Source organism: Trichoderma virens (assembly GCF_000170995.1).
Source record: "Trichoderma virens Gv29-8 chromosome Unknown TRIVIscaffold_52, whole genome shotgun sequence".
Classification (NCBI taxonomy): domain Eukaryota; kingdom Fungi; phylum Ascomycota; class Sordariomycetes; order Hypocreales; family Hypocreaceae; genus Trichoderma; species Trichoderma virens.
The window spans coordinates 1-13,898 of record NW_014013697.1 but is presented as its reverse complement, the minus strand read 5'-3'; the positions used below and the strand labels follow the sequence as shown (position 1 = coordinate 13,898).

The 13,898-nt window shown below is 35.5% G+C and overlaps 4 protein-coding genes across 4 annotated transcripts; 3 read left to right on the top strand and 1 right to left on the bottom strand.

The window, feature by feature from the left end:
- Positions 1-1,679: 1,679 nt before the first annotated feature.
- On the top strand, positions 1,680-3,305 carry TRIVIDRAFT_70946 (uncharacterized protein; the record flags this gene model as incomplete). Its single annotated transcript, XM_014100673.1, has 2 exons — positions 1,680-3,236; positions 3,267-3,305. The coding sequence occupies 2 exons, from the start codon at positions 1,680-1,682 to the stop codon at positions 3,303-3,305; spliced, it is 1,596 nt and encodes a 531-aa protein (XP_013956148.1).
- Positions 3,306-3,641: 336 nt separating this feature from the next.
- Positions 3,642-4,214, bottom strand: TRIVIDRAFT_131384 (uncharacterized protein; the record flags this gene model as incomplete). Its single annotated transcript, XM_014100672.1, has 1 exon — positions 3,642-4,214. A coding segment is annotated over one exon (573 nt), but the record flags the coding sequence as incomplete, so codon positions are not given.
- A 2,655-nt stretch (positions 4,215-6,869) lies between these two features.
- TRIVIDRAFT_135808 (uncharacterized protein) lies at positions 6,870-7,676 on the top strand (the record flags this gene model as incomplete). Its single annotated transcript, XM_014100671.1, has 1 exon — positions 6,870-7,676. A coding segment is annotated over one exon (807 nt), but the record flags the coding sequence as incomplete, so codon positions are not given.
- A 367-nt stretch (positions 7,677-8,043) lies between these two features.
- On the top strand, positions 8,044-9,868 carry TRIVIDRAFT_53515 (glycoside hydrolase family 13 protein; the record flags this gene model as incomplete). Its single annotated transcript, XM_014100670.1, has 2 exons — positions 8,044-8,232; positions 8,297-9,868. 2 exons carry the CDS (start codon positions 8,044-8,046, stop codon positions 9,866-9,868), a joined length of 1,761 nt encoding a protein of 586 aa, XP_013956145.1.
- Positions 9,869-13,898: the final 4,030 nt, after the last annotated feature.

The window sequence follows — 13,898 nt, the reverse complement described above, 5'->3', positions numbered from 1 at the left end:
CAGCGGAAATCCACACACGAGTAGATACCTGCCGCTCAGCGTCGAGTTTGCGTCTGTCTAGCGATATTCGGCGACCCGCAAGGATTGCCTGCAAGCGAACTGTGATTCCAATATGGGTCCTCTTTTAGCTACTATACCGTCGGACTGTCCATCCTGCTCATGCGAGCGTCTACCTTGTCCGAAAGGATGCCGTGCTTCGACGGAAGACAGAGTCGCATTTCTCCGCGCGAACTGATGAGTATTGATAGGGGGCCCTTGCTAAGGCCCTTCTGTCTATAATGACTAGGATTATGTAGTGTTAGCTCTGTAGTGAAGTACTAGTAGATAGTAAAAAGTTACTAAGTAAGTATATAAGTAAATAATACATATATATATATATATATATAATTAAATAAAAATAAAAATAAATAATATTTTAATTTATAAAATTAAATTTTATATATTTTTAAACTTTATATTTATTTATAAAATAAAAATATTATTAATAAAAGTTTAATTTATTATTTAAAAAAAAATTATTATTATATTATTATACATAATTAATATTATAGTTAATATTATTATTAAAGTTTATAATTAAAATAATAAAAATATAAATATTAATAATTTAAAAAATAAAATTATTATAATTTTTTTTTTTAAAAAAAAATTAATATTAAAATAAAATATTTTTTTAATTATTAATTTTATAAGTTTTTAATAAAATATTAAAAAGTTAATTATAAAAGTTTATAATATTTATTAATTTAATTAATTTATTTAAAAAAGTTTTATAAATAAATTAATATAATTTATTAAATAATAATTAAAAAGTAAAATTATAATTATAAACTTTTATTAATATAATTTAAGTTTATGTTATTTAATTAATATTAAATTTATATAATTTTTTAAAAAAATGTATTTATTTATAATAAGTTTTAAAGTTAATAATTATTAAATATTTAAATAAAAAATATAAAATAATTTAAAAGTAAAAAGTTTATATAATAATTATTATTTTATAAATAAATATTTAATAATAATTATATTTATTTTTTAAATTTTATAGGAAATATTTTATTATTAATTATATTTATTTTTAAATTCTAACATTATAAATATAATAATTTTAATATTATTAAAATTGAAAAATAAATTAATATAATGTAAAAAATTATTTAATTTTATTAAAGTTAATAAATACATTATAAATTATAATTTATTTATAAATATAATTATAATAGCTTTATATAAAAAACGCTATTAAAAATAATGAAATATAAAAAGATATTTACTTAGTTACTGCAATATTTATAATTTAGTAACAGTGGCTTTTTATCCTCAACAAGGGCCCCCTTAGCAAAGGCCTCCATCAATACTCGCGCTGATTAAGCCTCAGACCTCACATGACCTGCGGCCCCTGCACCTGCCGCAATAGGAAGTAAGCTGATCTTTCCACTTGCTAGCTTTATAAATTGCTTTTTTTAGACTTACTAGGCTGACCCCTTTGGATACTGTACATCACGAACCAAGCTAAGCATAGTTAGTAGTCCGAGGGGTATCGTAGCTTACCTAGTTGTTGACGACACATGGCGACCACCCCACCTCCCCGAATCCTTTCAGCTCGCATATTGGAGATACATTCTACAATAGCTGAATGCGCTTCTTCGGCAGACCACCATGAACCTGTCTCCATCATGGCTACCATGAGCGACGTCTGGGTTGGCCTGCCATGGCCAGTACAATTGATCGCGACCTGCTTTGTCCTCACTGCAACTCTGTTGATCACGACTCGCCTCAATTCACTCTCCCATTCATGGCCAGCGGCAGCAGGAAAAGGCCACGAACCTCCAATAGCGCCCTACTGGCTTCCAGGAATCCAGCATCTGGCAGCCTTCCTTCTCGATCCTGCCCACACTTTCCGCACGACCCAGTCGAAATACAAAGATTCGCCTTACACATTGCTCATGGGGAACGTGAAGTTCCACGTTTTTGGTTCTCCATCTGCCGCGACCCATGTCTTTGCACGCTCGCGCACGTTTGCGTATGAACCGGTGACCTTGAGCATGCTGGAGAATGGACTGGATCTGCCCGTGGCCGACCGAGTTTACTTTCAAATCGGTCTGGATCGAGCAAATAGTGCAGAGCATGCGAAGGGGTTCGTGGTGCAAAACCATAATGTCTGGTTGCGATACTTGTCAGGCGAGCCGTTGGACGACCTGATGCAGCTATTCACACGCCACTTCCACCAAATCCTGGAGCAACACCTGGATATGAAGACAAGAGGCTGGCAGACAGTCGATCTATACCAAGTCCTGCGCAAAGTCATTTTCGACACCTCTGTCCTGACGTTCTTCGGTCCCCATCTTGCTCAGATATGGGGTCCTACCATGTGGAAGGACTTCTGCCTGTTCAACGATGCCACCTATATTGGTGTCAGAACAAATTTGGCGTATGTCTTGCAGCCGCGCGCTGGCCGCGCGCGGGAGAGAATGCTACGCGCCTTTGAACAGTGGTTAACGCACCATTCAGAGGGAGACTGGCCGGACAAGGACAAATATTGGAACGAGGAATGGGGCGCAAAAATGAATTGGGAACGTGACCATCTGGCGCGACAATTCGGCCTCTCCCTCCGTGGACGGGCGGCCATGCAGGCGAGCTTCCTGTTTGCAATCGTTCTGAACGCCGCGCCGATGAGTTCCTGGTTTACCTGGGTGGCGGCGAGTAATTCAGATCGCCTGGCAAAGTGTCGAGTCGAGTCGTCCAAGTTCTTGCGACCGAGCAAATCAAGCCGCTTCGATCACGAATTGGACATCGACGCCACGCAAATGAGAGGCAGCAACTTCATGCAGGCGTTGTGGAAGGAAGCGTTACGCATAGGCACGGCAGCCTCGCCAGCACGTGTAGTCATGGAAGACACAGAGCTGGAAGGGTATGTCGTAAGGAAGGGCAGTGTGATCCTCATGCCCACTGCGTTGCTCCACCATAGCGACTTGTTCCCGAGAGCGGACCAGGTTGACACGGAAAGGTGGACAGGCGAGGATGCCATAGTCCAACAGCGGAGTAAAAGTATTCGCACATTTGGTGGAGGTATGGGCATGTGTTCTGGACGGCATGCGGCCGAGCAGGAGGTCATCGGTCTGGTCTCGAAGCTTATTACGCTGTTTGATATCGAGTTCGAAGACTCGTGGAAGAACAAGTTCCACTTCGACCCAAGAAGTCTCGGAATTATGCATCCTGCAGGTCCTCTAATGGTACGCCTGAAGCGGAGAGTATTATGACAGACTTATGCTAGCGGCATGTCGTACGCCGACGTGTACTGATTGGAAATCTGCTGTTTGAGGCACTAGATACAAGTGACGAAAGCTACGCATGTCTTAATGACTCGATATTCCCAGTTTATTAGCCTCGTGGTGCCAGCCTTATAGACTTGTTGTAGCTTCAGCGACCTCTCGAATCAGTCTCGCAATGTGCTTCATTTCCTTACGACCTCTGGGGAAATCATGCCCACTGCCATGATGGAACTCGCGTGCTTGGCCGGGATCACAGAGTCGTAGCAAATGGAGACCCTCGTGGGGATCACTCTCGTCGCTCTCGGTGCTCCGGATGTGCAGCGTGGGCAAGTCAATCAGTGGCGCACCGTCTGCGGGTAGTTCCCATCTACAAAGGCCATGCGTTCCGTTGGATAGAAACGTTGTTCCATCGACCAACTTCTTGCCCTTGAGTTTCTTGAGCAACGACAGTAGTTTTGCATGGTCGACCTGGTCCTGTTCGCTGACTCCGTCCTTCTTTCGCAGCGCACTCGGACGAAGAAACATATTCTCTGCCTGCTCGGTCATGGGTGCGGAATCTACGACGATGTCCTCGATGACTTGGGCGTCCTTCATAGCAAAACAGCGCAGGGGAGATGCTCCGTTGATGAAGACTGCAAATCGAAACGGTCGTTCCATGGCAAAGGGATCATCATAGGTTGCCTGAGCCAAGATCTCTGCTGCTAACGCAGCACCGCCTGAATAGCCCAGAATACCATCGAATGGGCCCTCTTCGACTATAATCCGCGCAAGGTCGTCATGAGTCTGCAAGATAGAAGCAGGATCAAAAGGGTTGTAGTATGTGTAAAGTGGAAGATGCGAGAATTGTGCTGTGTACAGGGACCAGTTGCCTTCGGTATGTCGAACCGTGCCTTGCACAAAGGTCCACTCAAAGTCATCGAGATCTGCACGGAAGGCTGCCGTCTGCGCCCGAAAGATCTCGTTGTTGGAGCCTCTACCGTGAAGGCAGAGGATCTTCATTGCAAGGAGCGTTGCCGTAGGACCGGTCTCACTCGTGCTTGAACAGTTTCTCTCGATAGAAGTACGGAAAAGGGTGCGATCTAGAGCACTCATGCCATGACATACTCACGGATTGGAGATGCTCGTGACTAGGGCGTAACTTACAGACGGGGTCATGCTAAGAAAGATACAAATTTGAAACCCACAAAAAGCATAGGCCCACTCAAAGTACCACTAAACAGACACCCCCCAGCCAAATTTAGGTTAGCTAGCATTCGGCTTAATTGATTCAATTGATTTGACTAACCGCCAAATCATACATTAGATCAGGGAGAAATTATACTGATTTCTGCAGAATCAGAAGGTTACGTTGCATTGGCTGCTGTTAAGTTTACTAAGGTTTATTAATGCGACGAAACAATTTATTAATGAGGATACTATTAATAATATTGTTTTCAGCAGCTTCCGTTTGTATATGTATATAAGAAAGGTACTATTATATAAAGGTACTTTTATATTTATGACTTTTATTTTTTTAGCAGTTTGATAATATAGTGGATTATAGTGTAAATGTTGTTATTTTATAAAATTAATATATAGATATATATTAGGCTTTATATTAAATTAATATATATTATATATAAAAGTTATATTTATTATAAAAAAATAAATAAAACTATAATTATTAAAGGAAAATTATATTTTAGTTTTTAATTAAAAATTTAAAATTAATTTAAAATTTAATTTATAAAATATAAAATACTATTTAAATATAAGTTTTATTATTATTTAATTTATTTAAAGTTTATACTTTAAAAAATATTTATATTATAAAATAAAATAATTATAAATTATTTTAATTTAAATAAAAAAATAAAAAATAAAAATATTATATTAATTTATAAATAAAAAAAAAAACTATATTAATTTATTATTTTAATTTATAAATTAAAAAAAAACTATAATAAAAAATTAAAAAATATTAATTTAAATAAAAATAAAATTTATTAATAAATAGTTTAGTAAACTTAAATTAATAAATTAAAAATAAAAAAAATTTAATTAAAATTTAATAAAAGTTTATTAAAAACTTATTTATAATTTACTTAAGGTTAAATAAAAGCTTTATAAAAAAGTTTTACTATTTTTACTATAGTATATTACTGTTTTTACTATAGTAGCTTATATATAAAACAAATCCTAAAATTCTAAAAATATACTATAATTATAAACAGCTAAAACCAGTCTTAAAAAAATAAAATTAATATTTTAAAAATTATTTTTTAATTATTTAATAATTAAATAATATTAAAATATATTTATTTTATTTATTTTATTTATTTTATTTATTTTATTTATTTTATTTATTTTATTTATTTTATTTATTTTATTTATTTTATTTATATATATATTAGAAAATATTTATTAAAAGTTTATATTTTAATTTTTACTTTTCTTATGTTTTCTTAAATAAAATAAAAGGAAAAATTTAAATTAGCTTTTTATTTATATAATATATATAATAATTATTTATTTTTCATTTTTATTTATTAATAACCTATAAAATCTCTATATATATATTTAAACTAATATTTTCTTAAATAGTAACTAAAACTTAATTTTTAAAATAGTTTATTATAAATTACGTAATAATTAACTTATATATATTTTTTAAATATTTTATTTTAATTTTTTAAGCTTTATTTGCTGCAGTTGAAAACATAGGTGGTTTTAGAAATGTCCTTACTTAATGGAACTACAGTAAAAATAGCAATATACTATAGTGAAAATAGCAAGACTTTTATAAAAACTTAAAAATAATTTAATTTTAAATAATAAATAAAAGTAAAAAAATAACAATAAAATTTAACTTACAACTAAGCTTTTAAAGCTGAGCTAAAGGGTGCTCTGCTATGATAAGTATTGTAGCCAATTGTATAAAGTGGAGCACCCCTTGGGTCAGCCGGGGCCACCCGTCAGGTTAACTTAGGGTATAGCCACCGGCCGCACTGCGGTGCTCCACATGTCCGTCGCTTCAATGCAACCTCCTCATAGTGCTGCACGACTGGCGCCAAGCTCCAACTAACAAGTCTGACCCATGACTACCATTCCTTCGTTTTCTGCCTTGCAGATTCGGTGCATCTGAGTTGTAACACTACTCGTTGCCAGCCGCAAGCTCCGTGTCTTCCACAGGGTCTGAGCAGGATTTGCGAAGGGACGCCAGATAGGACTAGACTGATGATGCTGCATGATTGAGTCGGACTCGACTACTCCGTGCACATTATCATCAATGTCATTGTCCGTTGTGAGCTACAACAATAAGACTTGCATCAATTTCCCCAGGGACCGTTGACCAAACGTCTCGACATGGATGCCCTCACACTGGTTGCCGTCGTCTGTCTCCTCGCCACAGGCCTCTGGGCATGGAGGAATTTGTACTATTGGTATTACAGCAATGGCCTGATGGAGTTTCTGGGACAATGCATCATGACTGATCGAGCTCCGAGTGGCCAGCCGCTCAAAGTCCTCTGTACCAGTGGCCGATTCCCATCTGTTGACATGCAGTTGAAAGGCCCCTCAATATTTCAACTCCTCTTCTTTGAAAACTGGACCTATCCAGATTCCACGTGGGCTGGCTTCTACTTCATCGGCTCCTTCGGCGTTTCATGGGCCCTGATCGTGCTGGAGAGCTTGCGCAGTTACAATCTGCATAACTTCGGATCTTGGACCACTATCCCGGGATTGCTCATGTTCAATCATACTCCGGCCATATATCTGCCTCTGTATCTCGGTGTACGGCTTGCCCTGATGACTCCGAGCAACATCACACCATCAGACCTGGCGATTGACCCGGTTCAACTCGAGCTTTTTCCTTGGGCCTTCGCCATCGGCTATGTGGCGCCGTTCATCGTGCTGTTACTTCCCGACCTTCGCATCCGCGATATAAGCATCAAGCAGTCCGTCGCAGCTTGGTGGCAGCAATGGCCTGCTTATGTTGCTCTCTGTCGACTTTTGTTGTCTCTGATCTGGCGCCCAGCAGTACTTCCATCGCCTCCGGCTACAGAAACTTGGCCGCAAATTGAGTCCGTGTACATGTTCATCTTCGTGATAGCTGCCCTGTCACACTGGCTCTCGGTATTTGGCGCCTTCGCAACACGCGTGACAATGATCGAGCTTTTCTTGCCGGCCTTGCCTGGAAAGGATAAGAAGGCACGCCACGGGTGGGAAGCAGCAAAGTGGTGTGTGCAATGGGACGTCGTCCTGGATACGCCTGCGATGGTTCTTTGGGCTGGTGTTTTGTATTGGCAGACGGGAGTAGTCATGGACTCTTCACTTTGGCAGCGTCTGCTTGTTAACTTCCTGCTCGCGGGACCTTTGGGGGTTCCCATTGGCTTGTTGTGGGAGAGGGATGCATTTGTTTTGGGTGGTTAGAGCAGTCTTACAGCCAGCTATTGTTTAGTCCTTCATAAAGAATATCGTGGCGATCTTGTGATTCTCTGAAGCCACGGTATACTATAGTGCAGCCTCTCACATTGCCGCAAGACTCAGAGGTAATCATAATCCAAATAATCACGGAATCACCAACAACCCCTAATGGTCGCTCCTCGGCAGTCTGATAACAGCGGACTTGAGCGTTGCCTGTGCTCGCTACTAGTGGTCGGGATTGTGGAGACTATGTGCACGTGGATGATTTAGCAGATATATACCCCTCGATCTGTACTTTATCCAGCTGCGCGTGTGATGCCACCCTAAAATTCCAAATCTCATCTACAAACATCTGACCTGAACTATGACCAGCGACAGGTCCTGGTGGAAGGATGCCGTTGGGTACCAAATTTGGCCAGCTTCTTTCTACGACTCAAACAACGATGGCATGGGAGATCTACCAGGAGTCATCAGCAAGCTCGACCATCTCAAAGACTTGGGTGTAGACTTGATATGGTTATCACCCGTGTACGACTCACCGCAGGCGGATATGGTACGATACTAATATAATCTCTCGAGCAAAATTCTAGACATGTAGTCACTAATCTATGTGTTAGGGCTACGATGTTCGAGACTATGAATCTATTTGGGACAAGTTCGGGACATTGAAAGACATGGACATGCTCATAGTAGAGGCAAAGTCTCGTGGCATGAAGCTCATCATGGACTTGGTCGTGAACCATACGAGTGATGAGCATGCATGGTTTCAGGACAGCAAGAAGTCGAGAACGAACCCAAAATCTGACTGGTACATCTGGCGTGATCCCAAAACTGATGCTCAAGGCGAGAGGAGGCCGCCAAACAACTGGCGCGCGGCATTCGGGGGCAGTGTGTGGACTTATGTCGCGGAAAGAGATCAGTATTATTTACACCTCTGCCTTGAGAAACAGCCAGATCTCAACTGGACAAACCCGGAAACAAGGGCCGCAATATATAGCACAGCAGTTGATTTCTGGTTGCGGCGTGGTGTAGATGGATTCCGTATGGACAGCGTCGTCGCTTTCTGGAAAGACCCTCGTTTCCCCGACTCTGAGATCACAAAACCAAATCAAGAGTTTCAACCCATGGAAGGGAAGTTCATCATGAACGGAGCTCCCGTACATGACTGGTTGAAAGAGTTACGAGCTCGCATCGAGGAAGATCACGGGCCGGATGTCGTCCTGATCGGAGAATTACCCGGCACTGGGACTGACGAGATTGTGCGCTACATCGACCCATCTGCGAAAGAGCTGAACATGGTTCTCGACTTTGACCACTTCATGGCCGGCAACGATTGGCATGCAGATCTACATGAGCGCACACGGCCAGCGCTACCTCTGCTCAAAGATGCCATCATCAAACAGCAAGACTTTATGCAATTTGGTTGGACCAGTGCATTCACCGAGAACCACGACAATCCTCGAAGTGTCGACCGCTTCGGCCCCGGCGACGGCGAGTATCGTAACGCTGCATCCAAGATGCTGGCCATGTTCTTGTGTACTCTTTCGGGGACAATCTTTCTGTATCAGGGCCAAGAGGTCGGCATGACCAACATTGATGCATCGTGGACACGAGCAGATCTCAGAGACGCCGCTGGCCTAGACTACCTCGACGAGGTTGAACGAAAGTTTCCGCACCATGTGGCCAAGCAAGAGGCTGCGCTAGAAGGCCTGCACCGCTTTGGGAGGGATAATGGCAGGACGCCGGTACAGTGGTCGGCTGCTCCGTATGCTGGCTTTAGTGGCGTCAAGCCATGGATCAGAGTCATTGACAATTACAAGGCGATCAACGTAACCCATCAGGAGAATGACCCTGACGGTGCAATGTTTTTCTGGAGGCGCATGATCAAGATGAGACGCCACTATAGAAATCAGCTCATCCGTGGCCGATTCCAGGTACACGACAAAGAGAACCCGAAGACGTTCACCTATGTGAAGACTGGTGTCGATCCAGCCGAGATCCTTTTAGTGTGTTTGAATTTCGGGGATGAGAATGCTGATGTGTTTGTTCCTGGTGACTTGAATGATAGCAGCATGCGACTGCTGCTGTCGACTTCATCAGAGCACCCCCTGGACACCGAGCACGGCCGGCGACTTCATCCGTGGGAAGGAAGGCTGTACAGTTGCCAGAGAAAAGGAACCGATGTGTAGCTTGTAGCTCAAAGTAGGTCGAAGATGGCAGCAGGATGATTGTGCGCAAAGGACGTTGTTCTCGAGCAAAGACAGGTCCTTATCGTATCAGAGAAATGTTCTCACTGTCCAGAAAGGAAAATGTATTCTTTTACAAGGTTAAACCCAATGTTACCTACTAAATGATATTACCCAACTTAAGTCATATAATGCCATAGAGTGGAATATTTGATACCTAGTACTCGAAAGATAAAAGTAGGGTAGTAGGAGGAAGTTATATAAACTTGACTGCATGGACTACTAGCGCTACGCCTATTTTCCTAACGCAGATACACCCTATATATCCTTTATACTACGCAGTGCTTCACGCAGTTATCGTACGACTTAATGAAATAAAAGCCCGTGCTACCCCAGCTCAGCAAGTGCCGGGGGGCATAGCTTAATGGATGCAGGGGTCTTGTATGGCTTAATGAATGATTCGTACGTTAGGGTAAGGGAAATAAGCTATGGGAATAATATAAGCATATCTGTAATAGGGTTTCTAGGATGAAGGTATTTTGGGCCTTGCGGGATCTTTAGTTCTATATGAGCATTATTATGATATGCAATCTAAGATAAAGGAGTCTTCTTAAGCTATACGGGATCCTTAGTTTTGTACGAGCAGTATTTATAATAGGTGATCTAAAATAAAAGTATCCCTTTAGGCTTTGCTGTTACGACCCAACGCCTTTATAGTCGCAACAATAGGCCCACAGGGTAGGCACCTCAGAACAACAAAGAACTAACGGTTTAATCAGTAGTAAAGTTTACGCGCAGTTAAATAAGCTAAAGTAAGCCTCTTTTGATTTAAGTAACTAGCTTACTTTTAGCTAAGTGAGCTTAAATAAACTTTATGTAATATATATATTTTTTTTATATTTATTTAAAATAGCTAAATAATTGATTATAAATATAACGTTTAAATTGAATATATTTAATATTTTTATTAATTATATAATTATTTATATTATTTAAATATTTAATTTAATTTATTTATTAATATAAATTAAAATTGAAAAAAGTTTTTTAAAAAAAATTTAATTTATATTAACTTATAGCTTTATAATTTATTATATATTTATAATTTTTATTTAAATAGTAACTTTAATATTACGGTTACAACGTTAAAAGTTAATAGAAGAGGAAAGCTTACTCTTTTTTACTAACTAATAACTAACTACTTATTATCACTTATTAATAATAAGTTATCATTAATTAATAATAAATACATCAGCAAAACAATTACCCCCTAATAAAAAAAAACACTAACCTTAATATTAATAAAATAAAAAATACAAAAATAAAGTTCTAAGCAATTAAATAACAGTTAAATAAAGTTATATCTTATTAATAAACGTCTACAGCTAATAAAGTTAAATACCAATACTATTCCCCGTTAATTAATATTACACAAAAAGGCTGCTCAATTAAAAGGTATCCAATCGTTAATTAATAGCACCAGTCTAAGCTTATTTAATCTTACTAAGTAAAATAATTATTCAATTAATAAATATATTAATAAAAGGGTGCAGTTACTTATTAAAAATATTTAAAAACTCTTCCTACATCTTACGCAGCTTAACAACAGCCTTATGCATAAAGGTAATATAAATATTTAAAGCTAAAACAGAGTATTTAAATTAAAACTAAAGCTCATTAACTTTTATAGTTAAATCAATTAATCTAACTGTAAGTCAGTTCTTAACATTTTTAATATTTTAACGTTTTTATACTGCATTTACAGCCAGCTAAATAAATAAAAAGACAAAGCATAAAAAAAACGCTAAAAAAGAAAATAAAACAGCAGGCAATTAATCTATCTTATTTACAACAGTAATAACTACAGTAAGTATATTAACTAAAACTAAAGTAGCACTCTACACTATAAGTAAAGCAGTCTATACATTTTAAGCCTATAATACAGTTTAAATTACAGTAGGTAATAATATTACTAAAGGGTAAAATTAAGCCTTAATTATATTACCACTTTTTTATTTATATAATTTCTTTAATACTACAGGGTAATATTTTTAATATTCCTACTTAAGATTATCCATTTTAAGTAAACGGAATGCATTAATTAATTATCCTTAAAAAGTAAAAAATTCTTTATAAAATATATATAAGAATATATAATAAGCTTAAGTAAATACTTTACTAAGATTTTTATAAACTTTATAATTATTTAAAATACATACAGCGCTACCTTTAATAATAAATATATTCTTATTAACCATTTTAATATATTAACGTTAATTAATAGAACTTATATTTATAGCCTATTACCAGTAGGCCTTTACTATATTCTATTTAAAATTATAATATTTATAAATAATTATAATTAATATATCTTTAAATTCCAGCTTTAAAGGTAAAAGTCTTAGATTAAAGTATAAGTTAAGTACTAATATTATTATTATTTAGTAAAATAGTAAATAATATTAAATAGTAGTAATACTAAAAAAAAGAATAAAAAAGAAAATAATTTAAAAATAACAATTAAAGAAGAAAATAAACAAATATAGTAAGTAAAAAATTTTTTTTTTCTATTTACTATAGCAATTAATGTTTATTATTATCAGCTGGTAAAATAAATACTAACTGTTAAGCTTTATTTTATTAATTAATTATACTACATATACAGCCGCTAAATACCCTACCAGTAGAATAATTACTAAATATTAAAATCTTAAATTAAATTTACTATATTAACAGTTAATAGATCCTTATTATACTATTTATCATATTTAGCATCCTAACCAGCCTATTTTACTAAATATTAATATCTTCCTTAAAATATTTATTTTATAAATAATACTTTAATTTTATAAAATTACCACTTATTATTATCTCCCTTAAAGTAAAAAGCCTTAACTATATTCCATTATAGTTAATTAAAGGGATTATTATTATTTAATATAGGCTTTAATTATATAATAAATATAATAGAATAAATCCATTAATAAGGCGGTAAGTTAAGTTTAAATATATACAGACTTACTTAGCGTTAAATTATAAGTAATTTAACTTTCTATTATCTAAACTTCTTAATTTACCTAAGTAATTTATACTTATAATAAAAACGTAAAAAAACCCAGTTACTTTTTTAAAATTTATACTAGCAGTAACAGATATTAAACTGCTATTTATACTTAATGTTTATAAAATCTATTACTAATTATACTTTATATTATCTTATTAACTATAAAAAGTTAATAGATTACCTATCATTTATTATTAACAGCACTAATACCTTACAAAATAACGTCAAAAGGGTTTAAAGTCTAAATCCCATAATAAGCTTATTTAAGGAGCAATTAATAACTTCTACAAAAATATTATTAAAAAACAACTAAATTATTAATAATACAAACAGCCAGTATTTATTAAAAGAAATTAAAAAAAAGTACTAAATAGCAGCTTTAATAATAACATTTATTAATTTAGCCTAGCTATTATCTATAAAATACTACACTATTATTATAATTAACTAAATATTAAAAAGCTAAAATAGCTTTATTTAAAAATCACTTAATTAATAATAATTTTAATTTAATATAATAGCGGAAGGTAAACCCCAATTAGCTATTAACTAGAATAAGATAATCACTCTAGCTTAATTAGCTGCAGAGTATATAAAATAACCAGGTAAAATACTATATTTTTTAAAAGCTTTATATATTATATTTAGGATATAATTAAACTTAATATATTTAGGCTGCTAGAATATTAAATTAGTAAATAAAACCACTGGTAAAGTTAATATAAAATTTAAATATTATATTATATATAAAATTACTAATAGTGTAATTAATTAAAAATCACTTAACTTAAGTTAATATAACTATTAAAATTACTTATATATATAATAGCATATATAAACTTTAATATACTACTATATATTAAAAAATATAAAATTAATAAACTTATAATAAGTTTATATTTTACTAAAATACTAAGCATTATAAGCTATCAAAATAACTATTTTTACCATTTAATAAAGGATATACAG